The 22,783-nt window shown below is 55.3% G+C and overlaps 9 protein-coding genes across 9 annotated transcripts; 5 read left to right on the plus strand and 4 right to left on the minus strand.

Annotated features, from left to right (window-relative positions):
- Window positions 1–1,174: 1,174 nt before the first annotated feature.
- KVR01_003268 (uncharacterized protein) lies at window positions 1,175–2,027 on the plus strand (the record flags this gene model as incomplete). Its single annotated transcript, XM_044783605.1, has 2 exons — window positions 1,175–1,725; window positions 1,788–2,027. The coding sequence occupies exons 1-2, from the start codon at window positions 1,621–1,623 to the stop codon at window positions 2,025–2,027; spliced, it is 345 nt and encodes a 114-aa protein (XP_044648283.1). The 5' UTR covers window positions 1,175–1,620.
- Window positions 2,028–2,081: 54 nt separating this feature from the next.
- On the minus strand, window positions 2,082–3,172 carry KVR01_002525 (uncharacterized protein). Its single transcript, XM_044787238.1, has one exon. The coding sequence runs from the start codon at window positions 2,948–2,950 to the stop codon at window positions 2,237–2,239; it is 714 nt and encodes a 237-aa protein (XP_044647540.1). The 5' UTR covers window positions 2,951–3,172; the 3' UTR covers window positions 2,082–2,236.
- A 240-nt stretch (window positions 3,173–3,412) lies between these two features.
- Window positions 3,413–8,211, minus strand: KVR01_002370 (uncharacterized protein). The gene is made up of 2 exons (XM_044782921.1): window positions 7,368–8,211; window positions 3,413–7,264 (listed from the first exon to the last, which is right to left on the minus strand). The coding sequence occupies exons 1-2, from the start codon at window positions 7,831–7,833 to the stop codon at window positions 5,517–5,519; spliced, it is 2,214 nt and encodes a 737-aa protein (XP_044647385.1). The 5' UTR covers window positions 7,834–8,211; the 3' UTR covers window positions 3,413–5,516.
- KVR01_003840 (uncharacterized protein) lies at window positions 3,650–5,248 on the plus strand (the record flags this gene model as incomplete). Its single annotated transcript, XM_044783075.1, has 1 exon — window positions 3,650–5,248. One exon carries the CDS (start codon window positions 3,650–3,652, stop codon window positions 5,246–5,248), a length of 1,599 nt encoding a protein of 532 aa, XP_044648855.1.
- Window positions 8,212–11,233: 3,022 nt separating the features above from the next.
- KVR01_003262 (uncharacterized protein) lies at window positions 11,234–14,008 on the plus strand (the record flags this gene model as incomplete). The annotated part of the gene is made up of 4 exons (XM_044785333.1): window positions 11,234–11,252; window positions 11,313–11,349; window positions 11,412–11,673; window positions 11,788–14,008. 4 exons carry the CDS (start codon window positions 11,234–11,236, stop codon window positions 13,561–13,563), a joined length of 2,094 nt encoding a protein of 697 aa, XP_044648277.1. The 3' UTR covers window positions 13,564–14,008.
- Window positions 14,009–14,080: 72 nt separating this feature from the next.
- KVR01_003579 (uncharacterized protein) lies at window positions 14,081–16,017 on the minus strand. Its single transcript, XM_044792436.1, has 3 exons — window positions 15,897–16,017; window positions 14,712–15,808; window positions 14,081–14,524 (listed from the first exon to the last, which is right to left on the minus strand). The coding sequence occupies exons 1-3, from the start codon at window positions 15,968–15,970 to the stop codon at window positions 14,181–14,183; spliced, it is 1,515 nt and encodes a 504-aa protein (XP_044648594.1). The 5' UTR covers window positions 15,971–16,017; the 3' UTR covers window positions 14,081–14,180.
- A 217-nt stretch (window positions 16,018–16,234) lies between these two features.
- KVR01_002448 (uncharacterized protein) lies at window positions 16,235–17,886 on the plus strand. Its single transcript, XM_044786959.1, has one exon. It carries the CDS (start codon window positions 16,648–16,650, stop codon window positions 17,800–17,802), a length of 1,155 nt encoding a protein of 384 aa, XP_044647463.1. The 5' UTR covers window positions 16,235–16,647; the 3' UTR covers window positions 17,803–17,886.
- Window positions 17,887–19,409: 1,523 nt separating this feature from the next.
- Window positions 19,410–19,906, minus strand: KVR01_003829 (uncharacterized protein; the record flags this gene model as incomplete). Its single annotated transcript, XM_044788546.1, has 3 exons — window positions 19,410–19,538; window positions 19,603–19,709; window positions 19,771–19,906. The coding sequence occupies 3 exons, from the start codon at window positions 19,904–19,906 to the stop codon at window positions 19,410–19,412; spliced, it is 372 nt and encodes a 123-aa protein (XP_044648844.1).
- A 760-nt stretch (window positions 19,907–20,666) lies between these two features.
- Window positions 20,667–22,309, plus strand: KVR01_002019 (uncharacterized protein). Its single transcript, XM_044794912.1, has one exon. It carries the CDS (start codon window positions 20,811–20,813, stop codon window positions 21,873–21,875), a length of 1,065 nt encoding a protein of 354 aa, XP_044647034.1. The 5' UTR covers window positions 20,667–20,810; the 3' UTR covers window positions 21,876–22,309.
- The last annotated feature ends 474 nt before the right edge of the window (window positions 22,310–22,783 follow it).

A 22,783-nucleotide genomic window follows, 5' to 3' on the forward strand; every position in this document is an offset into this window, starting at 1 on the left:
GTGAAGAAATGAAAAAAGAATGAAGTGCACGGAGCTGGTGGACAAAATAAAAGCTCCCTCTGATCAGGGAAATTCAAAAATACAAAAATAAAAAGACAAAAGCAATCCAGAACCGACGAACTCCTACAGCTCTTAAGTTATTTAGATCAGAATGAGCTGCATGCACAGGGAGTCGAACCCCGAGCTCAACCTTGGAAGGGTTGAATGTTACCGCTACACCATACATGCTTCTACAAGTGCTTTGCTACTTGTGATTGGTAATTAGCAACAACACTCTGGATATATAACACTATCTCTACTCATTTTACTCATATTCTACTTAAGGCTGAAAGAATACTGACACATTTACGGAGCAAGGGAGCACCAATATGAGGTATTTGTTGTGTTAGCATCCGATGGGGTCATCTTACATATGGACCTACCTAGGTACTTTAGTAGGTAGCAATCGGCACCTAGGCAGTACAGGTCATGGAATAATCTAGGTATGGGTCCACTTGCTACCTAGGTAGGCGCCACCACAGCAGACCACCTTGCGAGAGGCCAGTGTCAGGGAGCGATAATTCTCGTCTGCTGCATCCTCTATGTTAAGTAAGTTCACGAGGTTATCCGAGAGGAGATGGAATTAAGAATGGATGTCCTGTAGCAAAAAAGAAGGTCGACCTCTAGATAGTTTCCCACAGGAGATTGTCCATAAGAGGTTCAGGGAGAAAGATGCCCTGCCTGGCGGCGTGGCGGACGCCCGAGCAGGTCTCGTTCCATTATGTATGTACCTTGAGTGACAAGACGGAACAAGACAGCATGCGCCCCGATCCAGAAAATTGGCCCGTGGCTGTCTCGGCCGTTCTCGTCTCGTACTGAGACTGAGCTGAAAGCAAGGGGACAGAAAGACCATCTGCCACCTGGTGAGTATTTTTTGTTTTTTTTTAAGTGTGTTATAAAAAATGTAGTTACGTCAGGGTTACCCCCTTATTGCTGCCTGTTAAACGACGGGAACCGAAGACGACGCATGGTTGCATTACAGTATGACAAAGCTCTGAGTGAAGCCTCCAGCAACCTCCGCCCGTGGTGGTGGGGGAAGTCCGCTCCGGGTGGAAGTCGGTCGGGACCGAATTCCCCGGATCCTCCCGCTGTCGGCGCCCTTGCAGGCTGCAGCTTAGGAGCCGAGCCTGTCGGAGGGCCGCAGGTCGAGGCACACATACGCGCTGCTGCGCTGCTGCTGCCTCGCATTGACGCAACAGCAGGCTGAGAATCCCGGTCGGCCTGCTGTCAGATTCATGCGGACATGAGGCCCTCGTCAGATTCATGCGTTTTCGTGCGCATCCACGCCTGCCTGGGCATTGGGTGATACCGCCGGAGGTGTTCTTGTGCGTGCTGGCCGGGCTTCCTCTGTAGATCCGGGACGGGCATGAGGGTCACTTCGCACTCCTCGGCAGTTACACCCCATCAGTTCTCGATGCTCAGGTGTGTATCCGTCGGTCCCGCGTGTATATAAATCGAGCCCTCGCCGACCAAGAATCTGGCATCGGCATCAGAGCACAGAACACAGAACAACCAAGCATCGAGACCAACAGCCGCCTTCCAACTATCACCACCAGTATCATTACCCCCAAGACCGACAACATGGCGAACCTCATCAACCGCGTCACCCTCTTCAAGCTCCCCGGAGCCGAGAACCAGGCCAAGCTGATCGCCGCCTACGAGAAGCTGGCCAAGGAGCAGAACAGGGTAAGAGCCGAGCCACGGATGAGCCCCAGGACAGGACTGAGTAGCCTCTAATGATTGTCCAGGACGGCAAGCCTTACATCGCCTACCTGAGCGTCGGGGCCGCGCAGGACGACCCGCGCGCCAAGGGTGTCACCGTGGTTGCGCAGGCGTCCTTCTCCAGCCTCGACGACATGAAGTACTACGACGACGCCGACCCGGGCCACCAGGAGCTCAAGAAGATCGCCAAGGAGGCCGGGTTGTCCGAGCCGCCCCTGACTGTCTACATCGAGTCGGCCCCCGTCATCAACGCCGCGAGGGGTTAGAGGAAGTCGCACGAAGGATGGACGTTGCCAGATTACATGCAGGATTGCCAACAGTTGAGTCTTGAAAGAGACGTCTTGATATACACGCACTAGATACTGCTGCAGCTATCAGTAGCCGAGAGACCCACAATACAGACTCATATGCCCACACCTTTCGTAATGCCCCGCGTGCACTTGGCCGTGACCATGGAACCCGTGGAATTATCATTTCACCCGCCCAGAGGAGACGCAGTCTCAGCCCCGACACGAGCCTCGGACCTCTTCTTCAGGTCCTCAGCCCAGCACTGGAAGCATTTCTCGAGCTTTGCGCCGGTTGCCAGCCTCACGACGGGGCCCAAGAGGCCGTACATTGTCTCCCAGCACGTGTATTCGGTGCCGCCGTTGCCGTCGTCGACGAACTCCTGGACGCGCTCGCCGCGCAGGACCATGGCGGGGTAGTCGGTTGGCTTCCAGGCGATGCGCCAGCCCTTCCTCCCGGCGTGGTCGTAGGGCTCGAGCAGGGTGACCTGTATGGAAGTCTTGTTGGTGGAGCCCGAGTTTGGGTCGGATGGGTTGAGGTTGACATCGAAGACCATCCTGGTGTCCCGCTTCAGGTAAGTGGAGCCGTCATCGCGCTGGATGAGGGCCTCGAGGGCGGCAGCGCCGGGCGAGGGGTCGGCTGGCGGGGGGCTGGAGGTGACGGTGAGCTTGGGGATGAAGCGATTCCACTCGGGCCATTTTGTGTGGTCCAGCAGGACGGTGAAGACAGCGTCGGGCGGGGCGGCGATGTTGATGGAGGAGACAATGCTGAAGGACCCGCCCGGGCCGAAGGTTGGCGTGGCGATGGTGTGGGAGGGGATAGAGCCCCCGGTCCCGCGCGGAACGGGGGGGCTGCTGGTGGTGAAGGCCGCGGGCGAGTCTGTGGGAGAAGCCATTGCAGCCATTGCGTGCCTGTGTGGAGCCCAGCGACTTGGTGACTACCTGTGCGGGTGATGGAGACAAACAATCACGACATGGGGATGTAGTGTACATGTACGGGTGACGGGCCGAGGTCTGACCATCAGCCCGAGCGGGCCCAAGCTCCTTGCCCGATATGGACTGCGAATTACCTCACCTAGGTACCTAGGTACCTCAGTATCCACTTAAGAGCCTAGGCACGTACCTGGGCTCTTACGCACCTGGGCAGCAATATACATGAAGCTCAACACGGGTCACCCCGGGTGAGGCTCACACCGCCGCGGCGGCCACTACGCATCAGGCGCTACAAAGAATCGAAACTTGCCTGTGTCCCGGGCGGCCAGCTGCTGTGGGCCCAGGGCTGACAGATGGCGCTAACCAAACGTGGATGATGGATGTACCATGCACGATTATTCGTGTAATGCAGCAATCATCGACCTTTGTCCGGTCTCATCTTGCGACCCATTCGACTGCCGACAGGAGGTCTGGACCCGAGGCAAATTTCTCACCCACAAGCCTTGAGGCGGCACACGAGAGCGACAGCCGCATGAGAGCAGGGCGGGACTCCTTGACTCGCAGCGTCGCGTCGTCCAAGCACATACTTAGTCTCCTCTGCTCCGTACCAAGGAGTGTGGTTCGATCCCCAACACCACCACTTCTGGATCGCCACGGCGATGGGGACGACCATGGACCTCTCAACCCTCGACCAGCGGGTGCGAGACACCATCCAGAAGCACTCGGCCGACGGCATCCCGTTCCGCGCCACCACCACCCACGCCCACAAGACCTGGGCCCGCACCTTCACCAGCAGGCCCGAGCTCTACATCCGGCCCCGGTCCGTCCGCGAGGTCCAGAAGGCCGTCAGCCTCGCCCGCCAGTGCAGGCGCCGCATCACCACCACCGGCGCCGGCCACTCGCCCTCCGACCTCACCTGCACCTCGTCGTGGCTGCTCAACCTCGACGACCTGCGCGACATCATCCACCATGACCCCCGCTCCAACGTCGTCCACTTCCAGGCCGGCATCCGCCTCTGGCAGCTCGGCGAGGAGCTCGACCGCATGGGCCTGGCCATGCCCAACCTGGGCAGCATCAACGAGCAGTCCGCCGCCGGCGTCATCTCCACCGGCACCCACGGCTCGTCCCTGCGCCACGGGCTCATCAGCCAGTCCATAGTCGAGCTCGTCATCGTCACCGCCGACGGCCAGGCCCGCACCTGCAGCCGCACCCACGACAATGACCTGTTCCGCGCCGCCCTGCTGTCGCTCGGCGCCCTGGGCGTCATCGTCGAGATCAAGTTCGAGGCCCGCCCCGCCTACTCGCTCAGGTGGACCCAGACCATCGACTCTGACGCCCTCATGTTCCGCGACTGGAACTCTTCCCTCTGGGAGCGCGGCCATTTCGTCCGCGTCTGGTGGTTCCCCTACACCCGCCGCTCTGTCGTCTGGGACGCCAACGTCACCACCGAGCCGCACCGCGACCCCCCGCGCAACGGCTACGACGGCACCCTCGGCTACCTGGTCTACCACAACCTCCTGTGGCTTGCCCACTACGTGCCGCGCGTCCTGCCCTGGGTCGAGTGGTTCGTCTTCGGCATGCAGTACGGCTTCCGCGACGGCACCACCACCTCGGCCGTGCAGCCCCAGCGCAAGGCCCTGCTCATGAACTGCCTGTACAGCCAGTACGTCAACGAGTGGGCCATCCCGCTCAGCAAGGGGCCCGAGGCCATCCGCAGGCTGTCGTGCTGGCTCAACAACCTGCAGCCCGGCGACCGCGACTACTGTGACCACCGCATCCCCTTCAGCAGCCGCGGCCTGTGGGTCCACGCGCCCCTCGAGGTCCGCGTCACCGACACGTCGACCTTCCTGGCCAACACGGACGGCACGGGCGTCGAGTCCCGGCCCTACCTCGACCCGACCTGCCGGGACGGGCCGACCCTGTACCTCAACGCGACGCTCTACAGGCCCTACGACCTGGATCCGCCCTCGCTGCAGCGCTACTACCAGGCATTCGAGTGGCTCATGCGCGACCTTGGCGGGAAGCCACACTGGGCCAAGAACTTTTCCGAGGTGAGCGTCAAGGACATTGAGGAAATGTACGGCGAGGACCTCGACGCTTGGAGGACCGTGAGGGACAAGGTGGACCCCAGGGGCCTGTTCGTCGGCAGTTGGCACCGGCGCTATGTGCTTGGTGGTGAAGATCCCCTGCCTTTGGAGGAGAGGGAGGAGAATAAGGTGTTGAGGAGAGGGAAAGGCTGGTTCTGGCAGGGGAAGATGGCGGAGGACTGAGCGCCAGGATGGTCGTTACTACTCCTGGCGGAGACGAGGGTTTTGGGAAGACAACCAGTCGTATCTGGCATATCAATGCTATTTCTGGTCGCCAAGGGTGGACGCAGCCACGCTTACTTCAAATGTTCCCAGCACAACTCATGGTAAATTCCAATGGGTATCTATGTAATGCCGTCACAACTGGCAATATATACAAAAGGTTTCGTGTCTCAAATCTTACAAGTTGTCCCGGAACCCCGTTCCCTAGGCAAGCAAGGTCCTGTCCCTTTCAACTCTCGTGACCCTTAGAAGGGCAGGCTTCGCAACCGCACCTTGGTCTTTTCCTAACCATGGGACATGCAGGACAGCCGCAGACCTCCCGCCCGCTGACATCAACCATTTCAAAGGATTTCTGGCGTTTCTCTTCCTCGCCAACCACCGTCTCGCTGCGGTCGTCGGCGTCGTCCTCGTCGTCTTCGTCATCCTGGCCCTCGCCCTCGCTGTCATCATCCGCGACCCGGATCGTAAGCGCCCCCGAGTCATTGTCGCCAAAGCCGGGGTACATCTCCGCAGGGGCCGCGGCGCCGGCGCCGGAGACAAGGAGACGGCCGGCCCTCGACCGTCCCGTGGTCGCGCTCTCTGTCGTCCTCCACCAGCACCAGTATGTTGCGCCGAGGCCCAGAACGCCAAGGCTGGTGGCCGGGTATGTGAAGTAGGGGAACTGGTCGTCCTCGCCCATGCCGCCCACGGGCGGGATCCAGGGCAGCACGAGCAGCAGGATGTTGCTGGCTGCCGAGACGACGATGGCAACCCGCGGCGCTTTGCAAGGGGTGACCCACCCCTCGGAGCGGGAGTTGTGCAGGTGGAGGAGGCCAAGCGAGACGGCGACGCTGATCAACGAGACGGGGTAGCCGCCTATGTCGACCAGGAAGTTGTAGATCTTGCCCGGGGGCGGCAGCACGATCATCGCCACGGACACGAGCCAGTGGAGCAGCAGGCCCCGCGAGGGGGTGTTGGACATGGTGCCGCCGTTCCTCCCCTCCGACGCGGTAAGGCTGCGTGTCTTGCTGGGGCTGGCTGACCGGGCCGCGGCGGTCTCGTCGGCGCGGCGGTCCGTCAGCCAGAAGCGCGGCAGCACGCCCTCCTTCGCAAGCTCCTCGTTGACCCTGGCCTGCGCGAAACTGGTGGCTGCGATGTTGCCCGCGGCGGAGACGACGACGAACAGCGGCAGGACGTGCTCGCCGAGGGTGTCGCCGAAGACCTTGCGGAAAAAGGTGCCGGCGACGACGACGCCTGCGGACCGGAACTCGTCCTTGTCGACGACGAGGAAGAAGGCGACGTTGACGGCGAGATACGCGGCGCTGACGAAGGCCAGGGCCGCGGGCGCCGCGACCTTGAGGGTGCGGACCGGGTCCCTCACGTCGCTGAGGACCTGGTTCGCCGTGCTGTACCCGCGGAAACAATATATCACCTTGAGCAGCGCCGTCGCATAGTCGTATGGCTGCGTCGACGTGCCCTCCCAGATGTTGCTGAAGTTCCGCTGCGCCGACGACGAGGGCTGGTTGCCGCTCATGGCGAGGTCGACCCGGCGGCCCTCGATGATGGCCGACTCCCGGTCTGCGCCGACGCCCATGACCCCGCCCGCGACCCCAGAAACAACCACGACGACCAGGATGGCCATCTTGGCCACGCCGAGGGTGTTGATCAGCCTCAGGCCCAGCCTGGGACTCCGCGCGTGGACGAAGCACAGCAGCGACACGGCGAGGGCGGCGATGAGCCGGACGTTCCACCTGTTGGGCTCGGTGCCCGTCGCGTACAGCGCGTACTCGCCCAGCACCACGGCGTTGGGCGTCGAGAAGCCCAGCAGCACGACATACGACATGAACATGCACGTGGCCAGCATGTACGGCCGCCGGAAGATCCGCTCCAGGTAAACCCGCTCCCCGCCTGAGCGCGGTATCGCCGTGCCCAGGTCGAGGTATACCGCCAGCCCGCAGAAGGAGATGAGGCTGCCGATGACCCAAAGCAGGAGTGTCACTACCGGATGTGTTGTCAGCAGAGGCCTTGTGCTCTCATTGTGTTGTAGGAGTCTCGGGGAAGAAGGGCGATACTGGTGGGCGGGGTTGGGATGAGAACATACTGCCAACGGACCCAACGCCGCTGAAGATGGCCGAGGGCACAGTGTAGGCACCGACACCCATTGTCTTTCCCACGATGATGTTAATGGCGGACAAGACGCCAAGCTTGCCTTCATCCTGTTGGACCAGTGATGGCCGGGGCGGAAGCCCCGGCGAGTGCGGCAGGAACCATGTGTGGTCTGTAGGTGAGTCTATCGAGGCGTCGTCTTCGTCCTCCTCGTACGCGTATCCACCATGACCTATCGATGTCGACAGACCACCCTTTGTGCCCGGCCCGTTGAATGATCTTGGCGGCTCCAGAAAAGACCCATGCCTCGGGGTCGAGCATGCCTGCCTGATTTCTGGCGTTGGTGTGATGGGGGACCGACATGAGAGCGTGAACGAGTTCCTCAGTGGCGATGCGGCGGTGGAGAACGAGCCAAAGCTTCTGAAGGAGGCATTCTTGAAGCTTAGTGGTGGTGGAGCCATCCGGATGGTCTGATGATGGCGTGTGGGAAGAGATGGGATGTCTCAAGGGGATGGTGCGCGCTGGGCGAGCACGTTTCTCGCAGGAACCTTGGAACTTGCTCAGGCGAGTGCGGGCCGTACGGAGCCTTCCAAACGGGCGGCTGAGCAGGTTTGGTTTCGAAAGAGCACGCTTCTCGGGTCGGGTAGAAAAATTTATATTAAACACTGGTTACGCCCAGGACGACGAGAAGAAAACTCGCACAAGACCTGCACACGAAATAATGAGGAGAGACCTGACGGGCTGTGGGCAGACAGGACCGGATGGCAGTGGCACATAAGACAACTCAACGATCAAACAAGGTCTGGACGAACAGCACGGAACTGGTTGGCTGCTCCTAGGCCGCACAACGACCTGACTGCAAGGGGGTGGAACTCTGTGACTACGCTGCGAGCGAGCGCAGATCATAGTCCGGATGGGATTACGTCGGTGCCTGTCTACTGGGCATGGCGAGCCGATGAGATCTCGTCTGGTCGCCATCCCACAGTGTTCATGTCCAAGGGTGGAGTACGTGGAGGGCCCCGGAGGGTCCCGGAGGGTCGGTCCCAGAATTGGACGACATGGTGAAGAGGATGACAGCTCGTGACTGGTGAAACTGGCAACCATTTCAAACACGCCTCCCGGCACACGACGGGCTGATTGGCCAATGGCCAGCGCATCGCCCTCCCGACTCAGCAGACAAGCTTTGCCTTGGAGCGGGACCGAGGGCGACCTGCAGAAGCCAAGTTCAGCCTCAACATTCAGAGTTGGGGATCGACAGTCAGCGTCCTTGGGAGGCAAGCATTGGCGGCCTTGGCACAGAGCTGTGACAGCACTGGGGCCCTGAAACAGTCACAACCACGCCGGCGGGGGTGTTTCTGTGGGGCAACCCGCACCGCATCGTGGCCGCGGATGTCGGTGAGCGGACCGGCAGACCAGGTGGGTGCCACTCTGGGCTCGCATTCTCTGCGGCCGTTTCAAGCTGGGGTCGATCATACCAGCTCTTTGGACATCATTCTTGCTGTTGCCCTGTCAGCCTGTGGAGACAAGCAACCGCGAGCAGAGGATCTCGTTCGCACGGCCACCTGGGCACCTGGGCAGGTGGATTTACAGCCCAGGCAGATCCTCATCGCCCGTAGTCTCTTGGCTAGCGATCTCCAAGACTTTGGCAGCCATTCTGCCAAGTAATCAAATGTGGGCCGCAGGAACATGTTCAACGTGCGCTCATAAACATCCCCACGGCGGCTCACCGTCCATCTGATATCTGAGATCTGATATCTGCCGTCTCCCGTTATCGACCTGCTTCCTGTGGTTGTTATCGACCCTGCAGCCCGAATGCAGGCCGCGTCAACTGAGGTTCGGATAAGCCCGCTGCCGAATTCAGATGAGCGAGCTCGGATGAAACCTTGAGGTGACGCGACGCACGTTGCTCCGGCAGTCTGTTGAGATCGAGTCTATTTGAGCGGCGGCGTCTATTCTTTTCCCCGAGACTCAGATCCCCATGTCCTACCAAGTAGTCGGTGGACGGGAGGGCACAAGAAATAAAGCTCCTGCCCCACCAACGGATGCGTATTGGCATTTCCGAGCCTAGTTAAGCCAGGAATTGATCTGGCGGAGTGGGTGTCTGCTCCGCGGCTAAGATGTCTCTCCCCCAACCTACCTCCTGAAGTCCATGGATAGGACTATTATTATATGTACTCTCTTATTTGATCATATATGGTAGGATGTTCTTCTGTGGAAAATCTCCTATAAGGTCACCTAATGGACAACCAGGTAGAACAAAGCAGCCACGGGGGCTTTACAGTAAGGCTTAGGAATTTCAAGAATGCGGCTGTGTTATTATAAGAATCCCTGAGATGTCAAGACTGTCCAGCAGGAGGAGATATTCACCTCCTCTGTGGGGATACTGCCCTCTACTCAGGCTCATACACTAAAGCACCTAGGATTGTGTTTAACCAAGTTAATGGACTTGCTTGATTCTTTGCCATTGTGGATTCACTTAGAGTACCCTTCACATGGCTTTAGAAGAAACAAGGCTCTGATTTCAATTAAGTGGACAAGCAAGCACAGCCAAAACACTGTTCCTTACTCAACAATGATACTACCCCAGACTCCACTCTTAGAGCCTCATCACATCCTAAACTTATCAATACTCCACTAAACCAATTTCACTTCTATTCCACATACATCCAAGGATATATATAGCGCCTTCATACAGTGGTGAACATTCAAGACCCAGCCCTTAAAAAGCATTAATCTTTTTACCTTCTTCCCCTTTCCTAGTCTCTCTCTTTTATCCTACTCTCCTTCCTCTATCCTACTCTCCCTCCCCCTTCCTACCCTCCTACCCTCCTACCCTCCTACCCTCCTACCCTCCTACCCTCCTACCCTCCTACCCTCCTACCCTCCCACCCTCTCCCCTCCTACCCTCTCCTACCCTCTCCTACCCTCTCCTACCCTCTCCTACCCTCTCCTACCCTCTCCTACCCTCTCCTACCCTCTCCTACCCTCTCCTACCCTCTCCTACCCTCTCTTACCCTCTCCTCTCCTCCCTCCCTCCTACCTTTTTACTTTTTTACTCTCCTTCCCCCTCCTTATTCTCTCTTTTTATCTCTCTTCTTCTTTTCTTTTCTTTTCTTTTTTATCTTCTCTTTTATTTCTTTCTTTTTTTAATAATATAAAATCTTTATAATATTATAATAAATATTTTATTTTTAATTTATTATATTTTAAATAATAATATAATTAATACTTATTATATGAATTTAAAAGTAAAATAATTATAAATATAATTTATATAATACTTATTATTTAAGAATAATAATTAAATAAGTAGTAAATATAAGTACTTTTTATTAGAAGTGAATTTTATTATAAAAAGATTATAAATTTAATTAGGGTGGGAAAGCTGTATTAGTAAGATCTGATAGAACCCTACCTCTTGGTACTTAAGTGCCTAGTATACCTGTAAGAGAAACCGACAGTACCTGCCAGGTTAGACTCACTACTATCATTGTGAGTGTTGTGACATCAGTGAGGCATCAGTAGATTTTCATCCCAACTACCTACCTGCCAGGTAGCTAGGTAGGTACCTAGGTATTTTTCAGTGCCTGGTAGCTGTAGTGAATATTGCGGCCATTGCCCACACCACAAGCTCTCCACCAACCTTACCACACACACCGAGTTGGCATTCTTGCCATCCCCTGCCATCTTCAGGTCACCTGGCACCAGCCATCAAGAGCACAACCGTCAACCTCGCCGGGCCGTTAGTCATGTCATATCCATCAAGACCCAACAACTGAGGAAAAGAACATCTCCATCGAGACTCATCTCGTGCGTGAGCGACTTGCGCTTTACGGACGTGTATGTGCGTCCGCCACAGCGATGTTTTACTCCCATGAGAGTACGTCAGGCCTCTGAACTCGCCCGTCACCGATCCAAGTGTTGCTAATGTCTGATTAAGTTCTCGCGAGCCCTCAGTATGGCGTCGCAACGGTTTGGTAGGCTCCCTAGAACTCACCGATGCTCGTCGGCAGCTGCTAATCCTGGGTAATCTCAACAGGCTGGTTGCCACCCTTGGCGTTCAGACAAACAACCGCAAGGTGAACCGCAGGTCTATCGAGAACGTCAATGTTCCTCGAGCATGCGACACGATCGGAAAGCCTCCTGGTGCCCCCATCGCCCTACGGCTGCAGGGCAACCTCCTCTACGGAGTGTCTGGCGTCTACCTGAAGAAGCACAACTACCTCCTCGATGACGCCCAAAAAGTGTGGGATAACATGAAGATTTTCCTTCGTTCTCTCCAGCATTCTGCATCTAATGCGGTAGACCCAAAAGCTGGAAAAACCAAGTAAGCGACGACTTAGCAAAACGCATTGGATACAAACCACACCTGGTACTTGCTTGCTTTCCTGCTGACAAAACCCAGGCGATCCAAGCTTATCCTTGGTGATGATCCCAACTTTGTTCCGACTTTCGACCTACCGCCTCTAGACTTTGACGAGAACGGGGACCTGCTCCTTCCAGTGTGGGATTTCAGCCAGCGTACCAGACTGTCCTCTCAACTTTCACCCCTTGACCGAGGAAGTGGCTCCATTGTGCCCCCGGCGGGTGCGCATTTCATCGATCTCAACATCCGCCATTCTTCAAGCCAAGATAGCTTGGGGATCCCTCCTCTTGGAGGCAAGCAGCAAAAGCCGGACGATTTCGACCTGGAGATCTCTTTTGGAGAGGAAGAAGTGCTCCCATTTGAAGACTTTGGCCTCCAAGTCGACGCGGATGGAAACCTCGTCGAACAGATTGAGCCAGAGTTGCCTCCACACCCGCAAAGCCAAGGTGCCATTGTTGGCGAAGCTGCACCGAAAGTTGGTAGCGCACCTGCCTTTCCCGAGGACGAAGCCATGGTAGTTCCTGGCGACGATGATCAGATAATCATCGGTGACGACCCGTTTACCGAAGCTCCAGTCGGTCAAGCCCAACTGAATCCCCAACAAAGCGAAGTGCCACTTCCCTCTGAGGAGCTAGTCAGCTCCGACGAGCCTCAGCAGCCCCAACAGCGCAAGAACCGAACAATCAAACGCATTTCTCCCGACGTTGCTACTCATGTGAGCCGAGAAGAATTCAAGGGTTGGTCAGAAAATTACATCGCGCGCGTAGTGGAGGCTCGTGGACTTCACCAGCAAGTCACTGCAGCTCAAGCGAGGAAGAATGCGTACAACCTCACCTTTGGGATGGGAATAATGGGTATTGGCATACTCAACACCATCCCCGGATTGGATCACCCGCTGGCTCAATCCTTTGCCGGCGATGAGCTCAAGGCTATTGTCATGGGCGATGTCAACGTAGCGGCTGAGGAGGAATATGAGGAAGAAGCCCGATCTAGTCGCCGCAGATCTGCCTCGGAGGCCTTCGGCGAGGAAGAAGACGTTTTTGTTGACAGACGGGTCCGCCCTCGCACTCATGGAGCCGAGCCTGAGTCCGAGGGGCAGGATCCTCAGATCGGCCATGGCTCGCCCGAGCAAGACGGCCAGGTCATTGACGATCCGATGATGATGTTCGATGATGAACTGCCCGAGGTCGGCCGTGAGCACCCCGGCTCTGCCATGTCTGATCACCACCGCTCGTCCAACGCGCCTTGGAATCGTCCATCGTCATTAATTCCTTCTTCCATCCGCAGCCAGAAGGAACGTGAGGCAGGCGTCCACGTTGTCGAGGGCAGCCCGCTTGTGGGACGAGGCAGCATACTTGCTAATGATCCGCGATTCAACGAAGGCGACGTGATCTCCTTCGGTTATGACGGTCTGGGACACGACGCCGCAAATGAACACAGCTCCCCCAGCGAGTTCGCCGCCCCCGCCGGGGGTAGCGCCCAGGAAGCCAACACGAGCCAGTTTATGCGAAACGCCCTGGACCGGGAAGGGCGTAACTTTCTCGGCTTCGTGGAGCGGGTTGCTTTCGAGCGGGGCGAGCAGGACCGGGGGAACGAGAATCGCCGCTGGGTCGACTTTGACAGCCTCTTCGAGGAACAGGACCTGACGAGGCCGGTTGCCGCGCAGGCTTTCCTGCATGTTTTGGCGCTTGCCACAAAGGGCCAGATCACGGTCAAGCAAGAGGGCATCGAGGAGAAGATTGCGTACGGCAATATCCACGTTGGTGTTACTGGCCCGCCTGCGAGGAAGCCGGAGGAAGCTTTGGGAGGAGAAGGCGAAGAGTAGTCGACCGCAGGACATGAGCGACAATGGCTACTGGCCAATCGATGGCAGCCTAGCCGGACCCAAAACTGTCTTTGTCGACTTTCTTGTTCTTTGAGGGGGGTAGAAAAACGCAGAATTCTGGTGCTCAAGACCATGGCGACGACACGGTCGCAGGTGCATGGATGGGCGCGAACGCACCAAACACATTGGTGAAGGGAGCGCATAGTTGCGCTTGCAGAAGTATTTGACTGAAGTTTTGGAACGTTCAAGGCCGCCGGACTCATCAATTGGATGAAGAAGAGTCGTTAGGGGTCATTATGGCATGGCCCTGACCCGCAACAGGGCGACTCAAATGGATCTCATCAGGTCCTCAGCGCGGCTGGGTGAGACCATCTTGATTTTTCTGCATAGGATGTTTGGGCGGCGAATCATGGCCGGCATATCAAGCGAACAATTTGGCTTCTAGCTTCAGACCCAAGTCAGCACCGTGGTCGGTGCGAATTAATACCAAGGGGACGAATCATTACTGAGGATAAAATGCCGTGCCAAATAATGCATGAATCACATCGCTTTTCATTACAACTCGTATTCTCATGCCATCGTGAGCTATCAAAACAGGAAGAGTGTTATCTTCGACATCATTCGTAGTCGTCATCGTCAGCTCCTTCTCGGTCTGCGAAGATCATATACTCAGCCAGTGCCTCCTCGGACAGCTCGTCTCCCATCGCCTTAGCCCAGGCCTGGTGGATCGGATCGAGCAACGAGTCTTCAAGTGTGAGAGAGACAGGTAACGTCGGGAACTCGAAGACGCGCTGCTCCCCTGCGAGACAGTTGACGCCGCCAGCTTGTTGCTCGTAGTAGAGTTGGTACAGCACTTGCGCCTTAGAGCCCTCGGGGCATAGGCTTGACAAAAGCAAGTCAACACTGGTCTCGAGCAGAGACTTGGACTGTGGGATGTGGATAGTATTGAGGTAGAGGATGCCTGTTTGTCGTCACTGTTAGCAATCTTGTGTGTCTTCAAGGAAGCTGAGAATGACTGGGTATGGTTTGTCTTCGTCAGAAGTAAGAGTTTCTTAACTTCATAGCTGTTGCTCAGGCAATGTAGATAAGGATTGTATAATTTTCATCATGAAAGTCGGTGGGTGGGGAATGGCGGGGTTGTGGCTTACTTTGTCCAGCTGGGCATTCACCAGTATCACTCGAGTGCGCGATGGCGTAGATCGGATACGTTGACTCGAATCCATCGCTGGTTTTCACCGACTTGGGCGGCAAGGCAATGACCGCCACTGCAGGTGCTGGGGCACCTTCTAATGTAGGTTCGAACAATGAAGCAAGGGGGGCCCCAACAATGGCAACCAGCCGGCTGACCGTGGCACCGTTGGCAGCAGGTACTTCGACAGGCCCTCTGAACAGTGTCTTTGTCTTGATGACTGTGCCCTCTGAGAGTTCCAACTCAACCTCGTCAGCTGTGCCAACGCCCTTGATGCCCTTGATGCCTGTGCCGAGCATGTAGACACCGCCGCCTACCGCACCGGCCCGGCATCCCACCTGGGCGATCTCAGAGCCTCCACCCCACTTGGGGTAGACAGCAGCAAAGCCAGGCCCGAACAGGCCCATCGACGTCATGTGTCGATGGATCGCCGCCAGCCCGTCCTTGGTACTGATACGCCCGTCGAGAGAAAGCGTCAGGGTGATGATGTACGTCTTTAAGCCTTCGTCCAAGCTCATCTTCTCCGACAGCAGTTCGGCGAGTGGCCTTTCGGCATACTCCTGCCACTGCGGGAGGGTCGCCTCTTCCTCATATGACAAGACAAGCTTCAGAAACTTCATGAGCTGTCGCTTCACCCGAGCGGAGAGGTCTGTGGAGGAGAAAACATCCTCACGGGTAGAGGGTATCCGTGCCAAGGTCGGCGTTGCGGTTGTCTCAGAGGCAGGCCTGAATATGAAGAAGGACCCAACGGCCAGGAACTCGAGCTGCCGGTAGCATCGGGACGAGACCAGCTGGGAGAGGAGCTTGGAGTTGGCGTGGACGATCTGGGGCGAGAGGGAGAGGGCGTAGGCGCGAGGAAAGGACAGCTTGACGCCACCGTCGGGAATCTCGTCTGGCCTGGTCACGGCGGCAGCGGTAAAGACGGAAGATGAAGGTGCTTGAGCAATCTCTGAGGCCCAAGCATCGGCTTCCTGGAGGCTGAAGGCTGCCTCTGGCCCACCATAGTACTGATTTGGGTCTATGTGGAGGATCTTTTTGTCTGATCGGGAGAGTGCTCTTCATGGCGGAGCAAGACTAGGTTAGTTAGATGGGCTTGCTGACATTTTGCGCTGCAACCACGGTTTGGTCGGAGGGGGCTACTCACAATGCCAGGAGCGACTGCTGCAGGCCTGTGCCGCAAATGACAACGTCCCAGGGCGTCTCGCTGAGCGACTCCATGATGGCTGCGGTGCAGTCAGGGTTGGTGGTTGAGGAAGAAAATTTGCGCGAAACCAAAGCTGTAGTTAAAAAAAGGCACCAAATTGAGCTGGCAGCTGGCAGCAAGGCAGGCAGGCAGGAGGGGGGGGGGCGAGCTCTGCCGGAGCGCCTAATTTTCCGCCGGCTTGAGCCCCACTCTCGGGCCTAGCCCGCTAACTTCCAGGGAAGATTCTGGTGCAACAATGGCGGTTTTTCCTCTCTTCTCTTTTTCTCGGTATCCGCCCAGCGAGGTACAGTTGCCTACTATTGCGATAGACAGCATTTTGTCCTTAAGAGTTTCCTTTCATTAGGCAGCTTCATGCTGGGCGGTAGACCGAAACTTCCGCCTGTATCTACTGCTCTTGATTCTCAACGTGATAGAGCAGTTCGAAAGGTTCGCGAGACATTTATCTCTTCACTTGGCCATTCGTGTATCGTCATCCTGCGGCCCAGCTTCTTCCTGGGAAAGACCTAACATATTACGGACCTGATTTGTCGAACTCTTGTATCTTCTTCTCCTTGTTAATAGCTGTGTTCATATGAGTGACTTGTCGTCCTGAAACACCAGCGCCATTTCCGAGTGTTGGGTGTCGTGTGGAGTTGTTGGGCAGCCTCCTTGCCCGCGAGCAGTGCTTGCCCAAGGGCGCAGGAATCTCACGATGGACACCCGTACAAGCAGGTCCATCGCGAGTGTCGCCTTGGTCTGCCTGCCCGCAGCCTTCTTATTGCGCCGTCATCTCTTCCCAGCACGCTCGGGCAATGTTATCAAAGCGCCGGAGCGGGAGCAAGCAGCCTTGCCTTGTGCTCACCCGACGGAGCTCTCATCTCTTCCTTATCCTCCCGATGCCCTTCCGGGCGGCCGCGATGTCCCGACTCCATACGGCAACATCCACGTCTTCGAGTTTGGCCCGTCAGATGGCGAGAGGGTCCTGTTTCTCCACGGCCTGTCGATGCCTAGCGTCTCCGGTTCCAACACCGCAGTCACTCTTGCTAGCAAGGGCTATCGAGTGATGCTTTTCGACCTCTTTGGCCGTGGATGGTCGGACGCACCAGACCCCGAGGATGTCGACTATGATGAGAGACTATTTGCGAGCCAGATCACGATGGTCCTGGCGAGCTCCGAGGTCAGCTGGACGGGCCATGCCATGGTGGGAGGTAACGGGGGTTTCCACATCATTGGGTACTCGCTGGGTGGAGGCCTTGCTGCTAATTTTGCAAGCTGGTTCCCGCACTTGGTCCGGTCATTAACCTTGGTCGCACCTGGATCATTGCAGAGACTTGGTGACATTGGCTGGCGAACCCGCCTGCTGAACTCGAGATGGGGGCCAAACTGGCTGATTCAAAGTTGGTACAGGCGGCGGCTTGAGCCCAAATTTATAGCCGCAGGGCATGGCAGTTTCACGACTGGCGACCCTTGGGACGATGCCATCATTTCACCGACCCGACCTCAAGTCACCGCGGCCTCCATCATGTCGTGGCATCTGGACAACCACAAGGGTTTCGTACCGGCCGTCATCAGCACCTTGCGATACGCCCCAATCTATGAGCGGTACGACGACTGGAAGAGATTGGGAAGCCTTCTTTCTGCGAGAAGGGAGAATCCCCATCTGCCTGGCTTGTTCGGCGGGCGGTTGCTGTTCATCCTCGGTTCCCATGACCAGATTGTACCAGAACATAAGATCATGCCAGATGCAAGGGGCATAATTGGTGGCGATGCTTGCCAGGTGGAGGTGTTAGATGCTGGCCATGAGCTTGGCATTACCAAGGGCACTGAGGTGGCAGAAATTGCAAGCAAATTCTGGGGGGCATCTTAGTTTAGAGCATGCCTAGGTACCTAGGTAGGAACAGATATCAGATAGAAAAAATTTGGTCTGAGCAAGAAACAACATTTTGGGAAGTAGCTCAATTGGTAGAGCGACGTATCCTGCAACCTGTGTGACTGGGTGTCTTCAGAGGATGTCCAGAGCGTAGGAAGTGGTGACGGCGGTTCTATGTTCGATTCATAGCTTCCCTAATTTTTTTTTTTTTTTTTTTTGGTTCGCCTTGCTTTGGTATCACAATGCAGCTCTTTTTCACATACATACAGTACTTATAGGAATGTGCTGCAGGCTTGCAAACACTCAGCATGTCATAGAGCCCGGGTGACTTCCCACACTATGCCTTTGCCTAGGTATCCTATTAGGGTTCATCCCATCAGAGGGATCCTGAGATACTTTTCTCATAGGAGGATATGCTATGGGATGATGTCCTAGAGGAGAGTGTCCTAGAGGAAGGTGTCCTAGAGGAGGGCGTCCCTGAGGAGGGTGTCCTGGTGCCCTTGGGAGGGTGTCCTATGGGAGGGTGTCCTATGGGAGGGTGTCCTATAGGAAGGTATACTATAGGAGGGTGTCTTGTGCATGAAGGATAGCTAACTGCCTTGTCCCCCCTTGTGATAAGTAGGTTCCCCCTGCTAGAGGCGGTAAATAGCTGGCAGTTCAGATTTTGGAGTAGAGCTGGGTTGCGCTTTGCCTCCAATTGGTCCCAGGTTAGGGTGGCCCGTGCCCTTGTAGTCTGACTAAAAAAAGCAACATGCACCGAACCAAGCTCGTACATAAATCTCCTCCCTTTTGCAAAATTCTTGCACCTTGGCTTCGACCTCGTCAACCACAACCACAACACCAACCCCCTGCATCTTGACCAGTCATCCCTCATGGCTTTGGTGCCTGTTTGCAAGAGTGGGACATGGTGTCTACTGTTTCAATGATATCAGCATCAGACAAGCAACGGTAAGACTCATCTACAACCCACGATTTCATTTCCTTTGACGCCTGGGACGGCCTGTCCTTTCATGATGAGAATAATTTGCGATTGATCCCGCCTGGTGGCCGGCTCGCCTGCTGTGCTATACCTTGCGGCCAAGTGATAGTCACTTCTTACATATTCTGAACCCATGCCCAATCTCCCAGTCGTCACTCTCTTTCCAGCTGGAGCCCCTGAAGCGGAATCCGTTTGCTGACGTTGGCCTGAAACAGGTAGTTCCCACTGCGCCGACTCGCGCCTTGTAGGGCCAAGGACGTTTGCGACCAGGCAGACTTGATGACGGGTAGCCATCACTTTTCTAGAGCACTTTGGCATTGCTGGCCTGTTTTGGTGGTCGTCTGTCAGAAACGACACGACCTTTCAGCAGCTTCGTCTTTCTCCAATATCTCTCACAGCACACGATGAGTAGTTCTCACACAAGCAGCCCAGTAGACATATTTCCACAGTTGAAATCAAGAAATCAATTTATTCCATGCATTTCACGTCGAATCTATGCCTCTTGAACGCCATTGCTCAAACAGGACAACCCAAACCCAATGCCCTGTGCCGTTTGTTGCTTCCATGACTGTCCTTCTGACAATGTCGCCTCATGGAATTATAGATGCCATCCTCCGGACTGGACTTAGTTCTTCTTGCCGGGCATGCTGTCGGTCTTTCCCGCCTTCTTCTTGTTGATGGCCTCTTCCTCTTCAGCCTGGAGCTCTGCGTCAATCTTGGCACCTTTGGAGGGCTCGTTGCCGTGGTGCTTGGCCTGCCATGACCATGTTAGCGAAGCGTTGACGAATTTCAAATGCATATGTTTGACTTGAACATACAGGAAGTGTAGGGTCTTTCTTGGACAGTGCGGTCTCCTTGTCGTCCTTGGGCTCGTCGTCCTTCTTCTCCTCAGCTGCCAAGCGGTTGGCGATGGATCGCTGGTCCTCTACAGTCTTGATCAGTACAACTGGAAGACACAGATGTGACGGATGGCTAATGGGACATACTGGAGTCGTTGGTATTGTGAGAGTTGACCTTGCCCTCCTCGTATGGCTCACGTTGCTCAAGCCCAGAGTTCTTGACGTTGCGCTGGTCACCGGCGCCGGCAACGCTGATGGGCCCTACAGACGATGTGCCAGTCATGGTGATTTTGGTGTTGTTATCTGTGGATGTGATTTTGAATGCGTCTGCAACAAGTCTGGAATGTCGGGAGAGTTGATGATGATGGGAAGAGAAGGATCTTGCGACTCGTTCACCAGCGCGCACATTGATATAGCTGGCCGCACATCCCATCTTGGACCGTGTACGTCATATCACTTTGCAAATCTGACAAGCAGAGCCTGGCTTGCCCTCAGGCCTTCCGTCATGGAGGATCATTTCTTGTACCTAGGTATAACACTGCTGTCCAATGCAAGAGGGTTGGGCTGCAGGACCGAATATCAAAGACTGGAGCTCTACGTCATATCTACATAGTAGGCACCAGGAACGGTGGCTATCTATCTCTGCGCGGGGCAGACACGACGATCGTCGACCTGCTAGAACAGTTTTCTAATGCGATCCATTGACTTATACTGCAAGGCACTGGATAAACCTGCGCAGACGATATCGCGAACCGCAGCCGGCCAGTACCAGGGATGGGCCGAGCGTGGCAATTGAGCAGAGCAGAGGCTGCCCTGGGCTGGGCAAGTAAGACGTGACATTGAGGCTCTGCCGGCCGAAGACGTCACTTTGGGTGGTGCGCCAGGGAGCCCTGACGATCATGTTACCAGGTCCTAGGTACCTAGGTAGGTAGCTGGCAGGCAGCCGCGGGGTAGCTCCAGGCCTTGCATGCCCGCTACTGCATTATCTGCCAGCTTGCCGACAGCCCCACCAAGGCCGAGGACGAAAATTTGGCCCTGGGATTTCCAACCACAGTGCCGCGGCCTGGTCTGCCTCGCATGTCCACGCCCGCCAAAGGCCCATTACACGACAACAGCACAATCCCAGCAGCACACACAAGAGTCGAAAGCAAAGCCCATCCGCCATCCGGGGCCCCGGACGACTCACGATGACCGCCTCAACCACCTTCACGCCGCAGACCTTCGCAAAACTCTCCCCACACCCCTTCGTCCTCGCCAACCTCCAGCCAACCTCCAGCCATGCCGCCCCGGCCAAGCCAACGCGGACAAACGGCCGCGCGCCGCACCAGGCCCGCCCGCTCAACATAAACGCTTCGTCACTCTCACACGCACACGGCAGCGCCATGGTGAGGATCGGCGACACCAGCGTCATCTGTGGCGTGCGAGGGGAACTCCTGCCGACCACAAGCATCCCGCACTGGAGGAGACCCAAGACCAAGGTGGAGCTGGATGTGGTCGAGGACAGGGACGCCGAGGCGAGGCAGGACGGCGCCAGGGAGCTGCGCGACTACGACCTTCTCGTGCCCAACATCGAGCTGGCCACGGGATGCGCGCCGCAGTTCCTGCCTGGCGTGCCGCCCACCACCCTGGCGCAGACCCTGAGCACAAGGGTGTACTCGCTGCTGCACACCACCGAGCTGCTGGACTCCGACGACCTGAGGGTGTGGTACACCCCGCCGAGCCTCGACGCCGCCGAGGATGACAGGATGGACGAGGGTGAGGGCAACGCCGACGAAGACGTGGCAGAGCCTGAGATCAAGGCTTACTGGGTGCTGTACATCGACGTGCTGTTCGTATCGTTCGATGGCAACCCATTCGATGCGGCCTGGATCGCTATACTAGCGGCACTGAGGGACACGAAGCTGCCGCGGGCGTGGTGGGACCCCGATAGGGAGATGGTGCTGTGCTCCCGGACCGAGAGCAGGGCCCTAAGTGTCCGCGGATTGCCCATCGCATGCACCGCTGCCTTACTCAATGAGAGAGAGGCAGAAGTGGTCGGTCAGAGCAAATCTTTTCTCCTGGTTGACCCGGATAGGCTGGAGGAAAGTCTGTGTGACGAGAGCATCACTGTCGTGGTAGATCGCACAACCGGTGAGACAAGGATACGAGGAATATCGAAGAGTGGTGGAAGGGGTTTGGGCCCAAAAGACATCCGAGAGTTTGCCGGGATGGTAGAGAGCAGGTGGGAGCATGTTCAGCAGGCTTTGAACTAGAGCCACTGTAGAAGGGGAAAGTTGCCAGGAGGACTCTACGCCATATTCTTCTTACATGCATGCAGCTGTAAGATCAAGACAACCCTACCTAGGCACTCAGGTCAGCACCGGGCATACAAGATGGTCCTCATACACCCTTGTTAATGATACCCAATCCGAGGGGAATTGTACCTACTAAAATACAGCCTAGCTCTCCGGTGATACTAGAAGCAGACCCTCGATATCGCCATGTTGCTCGACTACCATTTGATTAGCCGTCTTGCACCAGTTGTTCCAAATTAGACGTATTAGCCAAAGAATGTTCTGGGGAGGGGATCTGATTGATAGGCCCTTGAGGGGGATCATCCAAGGCTAGGTGTATCGAAATTGGTCCTGTTCGTGAGAATCATGCTCTAATAACTCCAGGCGGTCTCTTTGAGTCGCCTTGCTTATATAGAATGCTGGCCGTGATATCCTCTAGTTCCTTTACTGTATCCTACTACAGGCGAGGAGTGGTAGATGTTCTACAATAGTAACTAAACTAGACAGGCGGTTTTACTTCTATTATATAGCTATATATTTAAAGATAGATATACTACTTTAATATAATAATAAATACTTAATATTTTATATTATAAAAATTTATAAACTTATTTATTTATTTATTTATTTATTTATTTATTTATTTATTTATTTATTTATTTATTTATTTATTTATTTATTTATTTATTTATTTATTTATTTATTTATTTATTTATTTATTTATTTATTTATTTATTTATTTATTTATTTTTTATTTATTTATTTATTTATTTATTTATTATTTTATTTATTTATTTATTTATTTATTTATTTATTTATTTATTTATTTATTTATTTATTTATTTATTTATTTATTTATTTATTTATTTATTTATTTATTTATTATT

The sequence above is a fragment of the Diaporthe batatas genome, assembly GCF_019321695.1.
Source record: "Diaporthe batatas strain CRI 302-4 chromosome Unknown Contig00003, whole genome shotgun sequence".
NCBI lineage: Eukaryota > Fungi > Ascomycota > Sordariomycetes > Diaporthales > Diaporthaceae > Diaporthe > Diaporthe batatas.